The sequence below is a fragment of the Notothenia rossii genome (assembly GCF_949606895.1).
Source record: "Notothenia rossii genome assembly, chromosome: 8".
Taxonomy (NCBI): Eukaryota; Metazoa; Chordata; class Actinopteri; order Perciformes; family Nototheniidae; genus Notothenia; species Notothenia rossii.
The window spans coordinates 42,117,495-42,132,301 of record NC_136906.1 but is presented as its reverse complement, the minus strand read 5'-3'; the positions used below and the strand labels follow the sequence as shown (position 1 = coordinate 42,132,301).

General features: G+C 41.0%; 1 protein-coding gene across 2 annotated transcripts in view; it reads right to left on the bottom strand.

The window, feature by feature from the left end:
* LOC307017377 (junction plakoglobin-like) overlaps positions 1-14,807 on the bottom strand; it is a 708,820-nt gene that overhangs the window by 94,971 nt on the left and 599,042 nt on the right. For both annotated transcript variants that reach the window (XM_079646967.1, XM_079646968.1), the window contains exons 11-12: positions 13,477-13,596; positions 11,338-11,556 (exon numbers count right to left, since the gene is read on the bottom strand). In XM_079646967.1, coding sequence (XP_079503093.1) covers positions 11,338-11,556; positions 13,477-13,596 — 339 coding nt within the window. The remainder of the gene's footprint in view (positions 1-11,337; positions 11,557-13,476; positions 13,597-14,807) is intronic.

Sequence of the window (14,807 nt, the reverse complement as noted above, 5' to 3'; positions counted from 1 at the left end):
CCGGTATTGACTTAGTACCGGTTCTCGATACCCATCCCTATATGTAGATATTACCAATCACAACGCGTGACGTCATTGGTAAGCGACGGACCCCGAACACATATGGTAGGCCGAACACATATGGTACTGACACCGGTCTTCCAAGACCCGAACGGACAAAAAGACGTGCTGCAGGCACGAAACATACTACCAATAGAAATACATTGCTTTTAAAACCGCTCTGTGTGACACGAAAAAAAGGGGGAAATCGTGTTGGTGAACACGAATCAATAGATTAAATGTCGTGATTATAACACGAAATGCCGTGAGACTGGGTTGCACACACACACAAAGAAAAGATCTGATCAATTACATTACATTGCATTTAGCTGACGCTTTTATCCAAAGCGACTTACAATAAGTGCGTTCGACCAACAAAATACCAACTTGAAGAAAACAGAATCATATAAGTACATCAGGTTTCATAGAGCTAAAACATTTCAAGTGTTACTCAACTGGCTTTAAATAAGCCAGCCCTTTATTAGTATATAAGTGCTTTGTTAATAATTAAATCGCTCAAAGTGGAGTCGAAAGAGATGAGTTTTCAGTCTGCGCCGGAAGATGTGTAAGCTTTCTGCTGTCCTGATTTCAATGGGGAGCTCATTCCACCATTTTGGAGCCAGGATAGCAAACCCACATGTTTTTGCTGATGGGAACTTGGGTTCCCCTCGCAGTGAGGGTGCAGCGAGCCGTTTGGCTGATGCAGAGCGGAGTGCACACGCTGGGGTGTATGGTTTAACCATGTCCTGGAAGTAGCAAGGGCCAGATCCATTCGCAGCATGGTACGCAAGTACCAGTGTCTTGAAGTGGATTCTAGCAGTTACCGGAAGCCAGTGAAGGGAGCGGACGAGCGGCGTCGTGTGGGAGAATTTAGGAAGGTTGAAGACCAGACGAGCAGCTGCATTCTGGATGAGCTGCAGAGGTCAGATGGCACATGTAGGTAGACCAGCCAGGAGGGAGTTGCAGTAGTCTAGGCGTGAGATGACGAAAGCCTGGACCAGAACCTGCGTCGCTTTCTGGGTCAGCTGGGGACGTATCCTCCTGATGTTGTAAAGAGTGTATCTACAGCAGCGGGTTGTAGCAGCGATGTTTGCAGTGAAGGACAGTTTGTTATCTAGGGTCACACCCAGATTCCTTGCAGTCTGAGTCCGGGAAACAATAGAGGTGCCGATGTTGATTGTTAGGTCAAGAGTGGGACAATCTTTTCTCGGAAGGAAAAGCAGTTCAGTTTTGTCAAGGTTGAGCTTGAGGTGGTGAGCAGACATCCACCGAGAGATGTCTGCCAGGCAAGCAGAGATGCGTGCGACAACCTGGGTATCTGAGCGGGGAAAGGACAGAATTAATTGGGTGTCGTCAGCTTAGCAGTGGTAGGAAAAACCATGCGGGCTAATGACAGACCCGAGCGAGTTTGTGTACAGGGAGAAGAGGAGGGGACCGAGAACAGAGCCCTGAGGGACCCCTGTAGTTAATTGACAAGGGTCGGACTCCGACCCTCTCCAAGTAACCCTGTAGGCGCGTTCTTTGAGGTATGAGGTGAGGAGGGAAAGTGCAGAGCCTGAAACTCCAAGTTCTTGGAGAGTGCGAAGGAGGATGTGATGATTCACCGTGTCGAATGTAGCAGACAGGTCCAGAAGGATGATGACAGAGGAGAGGGAGGCTGCTTTAGCAGTGTGCAGTTCCTCAGTGACAGCAAGGAGGGCAGTTTCTGTTGAGTGACCTGCCTTGAAACCAGACTGGTGCGGATCCAGCAGGTTGTTCTGATGGAGATAACAGGAGAGTTGTTTAAAGACAGCGCGTTCAAGTGTTTTAGACAGAAACGGGAGGAGAGAGACAGGCCTATAGTTTATGACATCAGACGGGTTGAGAGTGGGTTTCTTTAGGAGAGGGTTTACTCTTGCCTCCTTGAGACTGTTTGGAAAGTGAAGTTAGAGAAGTGTTGATGAAATGGGTGAAAAACGGTTGAATATCAGGAGCGATAGTCTGAAGGAGGTTTGAGGGGATAGGGTCCAGAGGACAGGTGGTAGGATGAGCAGAGGTAACGAGGGTAAGAACCTCACTTGAAGAGAGAGGGGAGAAGGAGGTTAGTGTGTGGGTGAACGGCGGGTCTGGTGACCCAGCGGTGAGTAAAGGTGAGTCAGAAAAAGAAGAGCGAATTTCATCAACCTATTTTTTTTTAATTAACGCAATAGGAGCAAACCCGGTTGCATTTAGCTCTTTTAGTGTATGTGTGTGTATGTGTGTGTGTGTGTGTGTGTATGTACCTGTGTGTGTGTGTGTGTGTGTGTGTGTGTGTGTGTGTGTGTGTGTGTGTGTGTGTGTGTGTGTGTGTGTGTGTGTGTGTGTGTGTGTGTGTGTGTGTGTGTGTGTGTGTGTGTGTGTGTGTGTGTGTGTGTGTGTTTTATGTACATCAGTTCCTGATCTGTGGGTCCAAAAGTCACTAAAAGCCTCTTCACTCTCAGTCTAGCATGAATCAGATTGTGGCATTCAGAAATGCAAATTAAACTTCATGTTTTAGATTAAATGTCAACTTTCACACTCCGTCTGCTCTGCACACTGCTGCCCCCTGCTGGATAGAGCAGATGAACAGGGAATGATAGGGATTGGGAAGCTGGTGTGTTTTCTAAAAGGATAAGATTAGAATGTTCCTATTTTCCTCTGAAGGCCAGAATATGTTTGAATTGACAAAGGCTGTGTGATGTGTTTTCTGACTATATATCAGAAGGCAACAGGGTAGCTTTTTTAAGAGAACATCTTGTGTTGGGGTAAAAGCACAATACACCTTCACACAGTGGCCACGTGGAAAGGCATTCATGAAAAATAATGGAAAATCAATCTTTTACTGCCAACAAATGGCATGAAAAGATCAAAAGTCAACTGCTCTTTCGACCATATTTGTTTGCATAGTCTCTACTATTGTATATGCGGTGTTTTGCAGCCACCTTGCTCCGATGTGTTCGGCATATTTTTTCTGATATGATTTGTAGAGCTGTTACCATCAATTTGTGAGCACTGACAATTAGGGCTGTCCCAAATACCATTTTTCGGGCTCCGGATATTCGGTAGTAATCAGCAGCGAATATTCGAATATTCGGTGCGGAGAGATTTTTTTTTTTTTTTAATAACATTTTTTTTCCCAAAAATATTTTTTTTCAAAAATGTTTCATAATACGCTCCGAATCCGAGACACCTGACAACACGCTGTTAAGCAGAAGCGCAGAAAGAGCATACTATTACGATTTATATTTATTCATTGTGTCAGTACTCGCAAACATTACAACTAAATGTGTCCTCTGCATTTAACCCAGCCGCAGTGCAGCACCCGGGGACCAAATCTGGTTCCAAATTCCGTCTATAACATTTTACAACCTGAACAGTCAAACAAAGATACAAAACACATATTTCTGTTATAACAACAATACTTTTAATAACATAGCCGTAACAGTAGGCCTAACAGTGTCATACATGTTACCTTGTTACCCACTTTTTAAATTAAAAAACTAATATAAAAAAAAATGTGGTTGCTTGCTTGCAACTATTTTCCAAGCAAAGTAAGTGCACGTTTTTATCATGTGTAACGTTTCTGTTTAAACGGCGGATAAAGCAGCTTCATCATGGCAACTTGACAACAGCTAAGCTAAGCTAGGCTACTACTTACAGCATCCAGGTGACTTTTCAGAGTTGTTGTGCCACCGTGGTAGGCCAGTTTCTTCTCGCATATTTGGCACACTGCCTTCTTCTTAGCGTCGTCCAATTTAAAATGGTCCCACACAGCTGAAGTCTTCGGCATTTTGTGGGTGAAACGAGGTGAAGCGAGGTGAAGCGTGCCGTGTGCGTTCGTGAGTGTGAGTGAACGCGATGTCAGGAGCAAAGGCTGAGATTGTATATATTTCCGCATTTTAACAGTGCAATTCAAAAGTATAAATATAGTATAAGAATATGGCAATTCACCTTTATTAATAGCATACATGTAGTGTATGTGTGTGTGTGTGTGTGTGTGTGTGTGTGTGTGTGTGTGTGTGTGTGTGTGTGTGTGTGTGCGCGCGCACGTGTGTGTGTGTGTGTGTGTGTATCCAGAGACTGGGTGGTGGATCACTCTGTGCGAAAATGAGTAATGCCTGATTCATCTGCTAAATAATTTCACTCAGCATGCAATCTGGAAAGGTTTTATGTTTGATGTGTACATTCACTGGCCCAGAGTGTGGTTGTGTGCACAAATGCACAACAATGCAATTCAAGTAAGGATACCATAATTTTGACTTATGAATATGGCTATCATTATTGTCCCTCTGCATGGCAAAACAAAATAAGTGGTTAAATGACAGATTGGCTAGCCAAACACACGCACATGACCATGAGCTGCATGCTGGGTCTTGCTAACATGCCAAATGTTTAAATGGTGGATCCCTAGACGGCCCACTTTTAGTGTGATGTGTAAACTTCCAATCTTGGCAGCCTGGCTACCTAAACTAACAGCTAATTGTCTGTTAGCAGCAGTTAGCGGTAGCCTTACTTTAGCAACAAGTAGCCTAACAAAGCTTTCTGTCCAAATCACAGAGAGTTGATGCTGAGAAGCCGAGGACATCAGAGAGAAAACTAAAATGCATTCTATCCATTAATTATGATCCACTTTCACCAAACCCAACATCTCTAAAGCCTTTGGCACATTTCCCTGGAGATTGTAAGACTCGCTCACCAAAGTTCACAGGGTTCGTACGGGTGCTTGAAATCCTTGAAAATGCTTGAAATTTGACGTGGTGTTTTCAAGGTTGGGAAAGTGCTTGAATTTTGGGAATGGTGCTTGAATTTGGGATAAAGTGCTTGAAAATGTTAATGCTTTACTTCACTTTTTAGATTAAAAGAAAATAAAGAAGTCGGAGCCAGCTTAATTGCTTCGCTTTTACATAAAACAGCTCCGCTCCGGCCTTCCCGCGCTATGCGCGCGACCTGCAAGTGTTTTTGTTAGGTGTGTGACCTGGGCATTCTGATAAGTGATAGATGACAGTATGCCAGGAGGTTGCAGTTTCAATTAGCGTTGCCTAGCAGAAGACAAATACAAGCCATGGATAAGACGAGGGTCAAGCCCACGAGTAGCCTTCTGCAAAGTTTGCAAAACATAACGATGGGAGAGTCGGCGCTGACGAGCCACATGAAAGGTACGCCGTAGTAGAGCATTTTAGATTAGGCTAACGTTGCATGTTACGTTTGTTTAAGCTAACGTTAGCAAGCTGAATGAGGGATAATAATTGCAGGGGACAATCATTTCAGAGGAGCGTACCTATGTTATGTGCGTTACAGTCGCCATTCTGTGGTGTTCAGAGGATGAAGCACTCACTTGCAATTCAACCCAGTCTCAAGGCATTTTGTGTTATAGTCACAAAATATAATCTATTGATTCGAAACAGAACGATTTTAAAAGCAATGTATTTCTACTGGTAGTATGTTTCGTGCCTAAACCAAATGTGACTTGCTCTATCGAAATCAGTCACATTGACCCGAAGACACATTTTAGTTTGTATTACTGGTCTGGGGGAAGCTCGCGAGTGTGTCTGTGTTTGTGTATTTTTGCGTTTGTGTGTATTATGTTTGTGTACCGGGGAAACACTCACAAGAAACACTGGCTGTTGTTACGCTTGCTGTGACTTTAAATTACTCCGTTCTCCGCTTGTAATTATGCCTTTACAAGCTTCAAAGTTGTATTTATCATCTGAATTTGCCGAAACAAGTTTAATATTCTTTTGATCGCACAGGGATGAAACGTATACCAATAGAATCTGTGGACTCTCAGCTTTTCATATGATATACAGGGCTCGACATTATAAATGACCCGCTGTCCCGGAAGCACTATTTAGACACCCCGGCCAGCATAACGTAATTTCAATTTGCCCGCTCGGGCCACTAAAAAAATATTGCAAAAAAAAAAAATGGTCCTGTGGTATTGGTATTTTGAAAAGCAATTTTGTTAAATTGTTTCGTTTATTAACACTACAACGTAGCGTTTCGTGAGGCAGTTGTCGTTGTTGGGTGAAAAGCAAACAGCTGTTTGCTGTGCAGCGCGCTTCTTCACTACCGACTGTCACTATCAATATCTATCTATCTATCTATATCTATCTTTATTTCTCTCTCTCTCTCTCCCTCTCTCTCAATCTATCTCTCAATCTATAAGGAACCGCAGGAGACAAAGGGTGTTGCTATAGCAACACGTCATGTTTATGTTTACACCTATGGTTTACACCTATGGTTTACACGCAAAATCAATAGCGTGAAAAGGGGTGGGGTCAATATGACCCGCTGGCGGAAATAGGTATAAATGGCAATTTTTTGGGCGATTTCTTCAATCTGACTTCATATTGAAATGTTTTAACAACAGAGGGTGCTACATAACACACTTTCAGGAAAAGTCGCGGACTGGGCGACTTTAATATTTTATTAAAAAAAAGTTACATACAATAAAAAAAAGAGCTGTGGGTGAAATTGACCCGATGGCGGTGCTAGTGTTAATCCCATGTAATTGTAGAATGAACACAGTCTTCCTTTGAATATGTATAAGTCAGGTGTCTTGAGTAGTCTAAATTACCTACAAATCATTGTACACATTTTTAAATATTATTTTCCGCTTGTTACCATTGTAAGTCTATTTTTATGCAGCTCTGCGTGATTTTGTGGCTACAATTCAGGCTAATACGCTACCAGAGGTGGAATAAGTACTCATATATTGTGCTTGAGTAAAAGTACAAGTACTCAGATCTTGTAGTGAAAGTAGAAGTACTCAGATCTGGTACTTGAGTAAAAGTAGAAGTACTCAGATGTTGTACTTGAGTAAAATTAGAAGTACCAGAGTGTAGGAATACTCTGTTACAGTAAAAGCCCTGCATTCAAAATGTTCCTCAAGTGAAAGTAGAAAAGTATTCTCATCAAAATCTAGTGAAAGTAGCGACAGTAAAAGTAGTCATTGTGCAGATTGGTCCATTTCAGAATAATAGATATGATATGTTTTATAATGATTGATCATGAAAGTGTTCTCAAAGCTGGTAAAGGTGCAGCTAGTTTGAATGACTTTGTATACTGCAGGGTAGCTTGTGGATTTACGCCAGGTGGAACTAAATTCTGATTTAACACTTGATTATATTTCACATCATTCATCCACATCTGTGAAGTAACTGAAGGTATTAAATACATGTTGAGGAGGAAAAGTACACCATTTACCTCTGACTTGTGTTTACTGCTAACCTAAAAGTACCTAAAAAATAGTAATCAATAATGTATTGAAAAGTTATTTGGCTGATTGTTTTATATTGGCTCAGCCAGTTTATATGGGAGGCCCAGTCTACGTACAGATGGGTCACTCATTTTGAAATATTAAACTTAGTTTTCTTTTCTTTAATTTTTCATCCTCATATAGAATGCTATCACGAAAAACACATTTGGTTGTTTATAGCATAAAGATAATCTGATTTAATGTGAGGTAGGGAAATAATCATTTGAGTATGTGTATATAAATATGTAATTTACAACAGCTGTAAGATGCTTGAAAAGCTTGAGAATGCACCTTGAAAATGCTTGAAAAGTGCTTGAATTTGACTTTGGAAAAGGTGTAAGAACCCTGAGTTCAGTGGGACTGACGGAGGCACCATTCTCACTGTTACAAGTCAGTGTTGCATCAATTATTTTGAAGATGTTATTTTAAGGTGAAATAGAAAAAAGTAGCTTTTAAGTGCTTTTGAAAACAGCGTGTCCCCAAATAACAATAGCAATGTGTTCCACTTGTTATCTCCAGTCCTATTCTTGAGACCACAGGACACCAAACTCCCCCCTAAGAAAAATAGTTGTTCTGTGGTATTTTCTTCACAGTATGAAACTTTACAAGAGTTGAATGTAAGTAACACAATTTCACATATTTTCCTCTTGAAAAATAGAGAGGTTAAAACGGCTTTGTTCAATAGATTATTGTTATTTATGTTTATCTGCGAACTATGGCTCCCTCGTGTATTCTACATGCTGCCGCTGCTGTTTCTCTTTCGGCTGTGAAGCCATTAATTGTGCATTACATGCTGCCACAAGCATTCCTTTATTTTTCTCTTCCAACAGTGTGAAATATGGCCAACAACAGCAATTTACCTCATTCACACAGTGTCCAGTGTTTGATTTACGCTCTGCAGAGGCCTGCACAGCACGGAGAAACCACCAAACAAATCATGTAAAATGCCCAACTAATCTGTCTTTGCACATTCTTCAATAACAACCACAGCTGTAGGTCCCACTGCTCAGTAACACACAGAATACAAGATGAGAGTAACTAGACCTTATGGCATGAAGTTAAAGATCCCTCTGATATAGAAACATCTCCTGAAAGATGCCTGTTGATTTGGTGTGCAATCAGCATTCCTAGGATTTGTAAAATGCATACTGGGATAACAACTTAAAACTTTGAATCTTTTTTTTTTTTTTTCGGAATGGAACAGTCATTCATGGTCATTTTCAATCCTAGTTGTATTCATGATCCCCTCACTTCTCCTAAAGCGCCACCAGCAGGTGAACATCTGTACTCATCCTGGTAAATATCTCAATATATATAATAATTTTGGATGGATTGCTGCCCAACTTTTTGCAAGACCCTTTTGGTTTGTTATTTTTACCTTTTTTGTAATGTTTATCATGTTTGTAAACAAAAGTTGAATTTATTGCTCAATTTAGCACACTTAGTCAGCACTTTACAGACCAATCAACAATGTTTCAGCTTAAGATGGAAGAAAACAGACTTTAGGTTGCACTGACACACCTACAACATAATGAAATGTCAGCTGTCATATGACCAGTAAAGATAACTATGTAAATTGATTAATATAAAAGGTAATTTGTTGCAGATGTGTGTCATTCATTCCTGTAAATTGTGTTGCAAATGTAATTACTGTAGTTTTCTTGGGTTTGTAAACTCATTATAATTACAACTGGCTAGAATAGTTCGATCCATTAATAACTTGTTTTTGTAGACTGTTCATAAAAAACGTTTTGTTGAGCATGAAGCTGCTGTTTCCATGACACATACTGTAGAACAGGGGTGGGCAAACTTTTCTGCTCGGGGGCCACTATGAGGTTAAAGATTTGACAGACAGGCCGGGCCAGTAGCAGATCGGTGAAAACCTATTTAGCTTTCCACTCCTCATTAAACACTCAGCACAAATTGTCGACTTTTCTTTTCTTTGGTCCACTCATTGTTCCAGATACAGGTTCAAAGGTGAATTAGGTTCAAAGGTGAATTATTGCATCATTGCGTCATCGTTTGCGTCATGACGTAACCGTTTACGTGTCTTCTTATGACCCACACAGCGTTTTACGTCGCTGATTTTCTCAGAAACACCGCTCACAACAACATCAAGAACAAATATGATGTTTGTCGAGAACTGCGTCAGGTAGTTTTTAATCATACGAAGCCAGATTCAATTAAAGAACTACTTCTCCAACCTTATCATTTTCTCCTGAGTGCCGTGGTGCATTGTTTATTAATGTGGTTCAGCTGAATTACCGCCCGCTGCAGCGCTGCTCGTCCGCCAGAGTTTATTCTCCCGTTAACTCACAGCAGCGGCCGCTTTAAAGTATTCACTGTCTGACTGTCACACACAGCTGATAAATATCCCCAATTCTCCATAAGTGAATGTGTTTCAGTCTGAAAGCTGTTTGGCATCACAACGCTGTTATGAAAGTTTCTCTGGCATTCTACAGGTGATGTTAGCATAGCAACCAAAGCTCATCAGACTATCTTGACTAGTTGTTGCTATCATATTGTGGCATAAGCCGTTTTCTAAATGCATATTTTTCCGTCATATTTTTCGTTATGATTTTACTTGTGACGGCCACATATAGCCCATGTATGGATACCATCCGATAGCTGCTATAATACAAAACAAAACGTCTGCCTGCTCTCCAAAATGATCAATAACAGCGAACGGATGGTCAAAGTAGGGTGCAAATAAACAGAATCACACGAAGCCTGGTTAGCGTTGCCTGCCTTTATAAAGTGTGTGATTTGTTCAGCGCTGCTGCTTGTTACAACTTGTATTTTCCGTACTCGCAACTGTTATTGCTCAGGTTAATCTCGCCCCCTCCGACGTAAGCGTGACCTATTTGGTTCTTAGATCTTGCCGGGTTGCCAAGTGGGGCCAGCTGAATAGACCAGACTCCAGCAAAGGTAAATTGTGTCTAGAGTTCGCCATCTAGTGGGATCGACTGAAATGCCGGGTATTGCAGGAAAAAGGCAAAATGAATGCGCTCTTTACTATAATTTGGACAATTTTGGACCAATATTCAGAGGCCGGATTAAAAAGCCCAACAGGCAGTAGATGTTAGTTTGCCCATGCCTGCTGTAGAAGCTTCAGACATTGGGGGTATTTACTGACATATTTTATGTTTTATCACAAAACATACCAATCTCTTCATCTTTTGTTAAAGGTGGGGTAGGTAATTCACTTCAGAAATACTTTTTGTTATATTCCATGGAATGCTCTTAACATCCCGATACGAATGAATAAATTAAATGCTTTGACAATAAATACATAAACAAATTTCATCTGTGGAAGCCCGGCTAAAATAACTGGATGGCCTACCTGCCTGTCAGCCTTACATCTCGTGCACAAACTTATCTCGTGTCATCATTGGTCATGTGCGTGTTCATGTTGTGGGAGGGGCTCTGTAAGGAAGTCTGAAGGAAGGGGTAGATTTTTTCCGGCTGCGTACTTTCAAATTCAAGCATACTCGAGCTGGTTTCTACCTTTGACCATAGTTATTATCTTACAAAACGTACCAATAAAACAATACAAAATATATTGACTTCCAAACGAGGGTACAGGAAGTGGTAACCACTAACTCATTTCTGGGTCTTAGAACTCATGCCTGCACCACTCTGTTCAAACGTGCAGTTGGCACGCTCCAGGCTCCATAGTGAAGAACCAGAACCAGCTATATTGTCAGCAGTTAGTCCATTTCCATGTCCAAGTAAGTGCATGAACTCACTTTTAGGGTTTTGTTAATTACAGAGAGCCGAGCAACTGTCAGTCCTCAGTCTCTGCATCTCTTCTCTACTGTGGAACAACCAGCTGAGTCTCTCTTGGGAAGCAGTGCACCAGCGGCTGAATTCATTATTGTTATTATTACTATTAAACATAATTTAGCTGACAGTTGTATCCAAAGCGACTCACATACACCTCAATCCTGTAGGGTTGCCTTCAGGAGCAATTTGGGGCTTAGTTTAAATCTAATTGCCATTCCCATTGCTTTTTACCAACTGACACTGTGCCCCCCCCTCACCTTCACCACCGGCCAGTAGTGTGGCTGCCCCAGCAGCTTCACGACCGCTGGGATGCCGTAGTGCAGCCGCACATCATTCTGGGCCAGCTCTGCGTCCTGGTGGCGGGAGGTGAGGTGGCGCAGGGCACAGACGGCCGGCTCAGCAACATCCTCCTTCTCCCCGGCACGCAGCACGGCGTGGATCAACGCCTCCACACCGCCAAACTGAGTCACCAGGGTCTGTGGAGGGGAAATAAGAGAACTCCATGGTCAGTGTATGTTTTGGTCATTGGATTTTCTTTTCACAAATGGATATTCAAAAACAAAAAACGACTGGATATTTAATTTTCGTTTTAAAATTGAAAAACCAAAATTGGCGTTTTTTTATCATGGTCGAAAAGGGATTTACTAAACTTAAAAAACGGAATGATTTTCATTTTCTACTTCTCAAAAAATAAAATCACTAGAACACAGAAACAAAAAAACTACAGTTTTTTCATATTCTGCTACCGGAAGTTACCTTACAAAATAAGAGCGCAGATGAGGACGGTCCATTTGTCTTTCTTTATTGAACAACTAAACGGAAGAGCATCTGCGAGGCGTTTTTGCTTTTTACCTTACTAAATGGTCAAATGGTCCTTGGAGCGAGGGGCGGGGCGAAACTCACGGAAGTGATTTCAAAACAAAAGCACTTGTTTGCTTGGAACGGTGATAATATTATAAACGAGGGGAATTTAGCGATCACAACGAAAACGGCCAAGACACATATTGAGCCCAGAAAATTGATATTATTAAGGCCTGTAAATATAATAAGCCTCTGTCTAAAATGGACAACATTGTTAGGAGATTTAAACTATACAACAATTCTGCACTGCGGTCAACTCCGCCTCTCTAGTTTGTTTTTTCAAATCAGCTGCTTTTCATTTTTCCTGCTATATTTAACGAGTGATAGAAATATGTGTTAACTCAAGTTCTTAAGAAAACTGACTCTGTTGGACTCGGTACTAGTTTGACTTCTACCAGAAATAAAATGAAGTACTTTTACTGTGTACTTTGTGAGTAATCCTCTGTCAGAGTCCCCTCCTTAGTACATAATGCATGTTTCTGCTATATTTGATGAATGATAAAAATACAATTGTACCATTAGTTCTCAATGAAATTGATACTTTTTACTCTGTATTAGTAAGCCTACTACTAACAATACATCAAAGTACTTTTACTATGTATTTTTTGAGAAATCCCCTGCTGAGAACAAAATCAAGCCACTTCTGCTAAGTTTGATGCGGGAATTATTTTTTGTTGCCATTAGTTCTTTGTGAGATTGATCCTGTTGGACTCAGTACTAGTTAAACTACCCCCACAAGCACTATGAAGTACTTCCTGTGTAGTTTTCCGGTAATCCTCTGTTTGTCCCCACCTGAGTACAAGAATGCATGTTTCTCTGCTATTTTGAATAAGCGTCAAAACACCTTTCTTCATGAGACTTATATTGTTGGACATTGTTGGACCCTTAAGAGGATATGGTAGACATAATATCAGCAATACTTCCAGTCAGTACTCCAGCAGCAGCATTTTTACCCCTTTGAAAGTCTTTAGAGTCTGGCGTGGATAGCTGGTCACAAGTATCCTTCAGCAAAGTGACACACTCTGTCACATGGTTGGCCTCTTATGATGCTGCCGTCTTTTAATATATGATTATTTCTCAGCCGCTAGTTTGTTCCTCACAGATTATTCAGTCTCATCAGCCTCATCCTTCCATCAGTCCCAGTCAATACATCACCCTCCAGCACACTTCCAGTGTCTGATTCCATATGATATTGTCCTGATGCTGTAACGGCTCCTACACACGGCGGCGTGGGTTGTCGCTTGCCGGCGGGGGGGGCTGAAACTCGACCAACACGTTGCCTTTGACCAATTAATCTTATTAGTTTTTTATAAGATAGGATTTTATAGCCAATAAATGATTTAATTAATGATATAACAGTACCATAATCATGTCTTACACAATAATACGTTTGCATACTGTAGTATCTTATATTGATGAATGCACTGTAGGTATGATTCAAACTAATTCAGAATGATGAGATTTTGAGACTAAATGTATTTTATTCTCAGCCTTCCTGTGTTAAACCCTCACATATAACGGAGCGCAAGGGATACCTTGTTGCGTGAGTTATTACAGGTGAGATTGGACAGGATGCCAGTTGCACACGTCAACATGTTGACGTCGTCTGAGCCCAGCTGGGTGACCAGAATCTGCAGCAGACCGTCTAATCCCTCCTTCAAAGAGAACAACAAACAAATCACAGCAGTGATAGAAGCACAGATGTACAATTAAGCCAATGATAATAAACAAACACAGTTAGATCCATCTCACTTGCGAGAGGAGGTTATGTGTTAGCTCAGGTTTGTCTCTCTGTTTGTCAGCAACATTACAGAAACATTACTGTCCCCATTTTTACAAACCACAAATAATTGTTCTCTTTTGTTAACATTATGTTCAACAGGCATGTAAACTAATGGCAGATAAATCACAGGTTATACCCTGCAGTAATACACATGTCTACATTTCTGATGCTGTTGTTATAGTATGAAGATATTTAAACATTTAAAAATGTAGAATGATTTGGCTATTATTCAGGTCAACAAACCCACAATAAACCCAATGACAGCTTCCCAATTATGTGTTTTCAAAGAGCTTATACACAATGGTAACACAAACTGTGACCCTTTAGATAATTTCACTGCTGTTAATAAATAAAATATTTAACCTGATGTAACAAACATTTCCATGTTTTCCTACATGCGTATTAGCGGTCAGCAAACAACAGAGAGAACTCATCGGGCTTTGGGTTACATTTAGTCTGTGTGGCCAATAGGAAGCCTCAATGCCGGTTTCTCCCCTCCCCTTTGTTAGTTGGAGCCATTTAGGATCTAAATAATTAGGAAAATGGTGGATCAGTCGCTAGTTAACTTTCAGTGTCACTAGTTAAGCTGACCAGTTTGGTGCTACAAGTGCAGTGTCTAGCATCACTAGTAGAAAACAATACATTTATCTTACGCTTTTATCCAGAGAATAACAAAGCAACTCTATAGGCCAGAGCAAGGCTTATGTTGGAAATTGTCAGACCAAAGTCCTACTAGTTGCATAAAAGAGTAACTAGTGCAAGCTTTTGTCCAACAAGTAAGAAGAGACTATTGTTGAGACTAGTTGAGAAAACTGCTATCTGGTATCAAGGATATGGAATAAATACTAAAACAGCTAGTAGTAGTAGTATTTTTTAGTAGAAGTATTCAGTTTTAGTACTTGTAGTTGACCTCTCTGAAGAACCAGCACCTTACCGTGGTAGAGAGGTTTGTGTGCCCTGATGAACCTGGGGGCTGTGTTGTCTGGAACCTTGTGTTCCTGGTAGGGTCTCCCATGGCAAATTGGTCTCAGGCAAGGGGCCAGACTAAGATTGGTTCAAAAGACCTCATGAAAGAAAAACCAA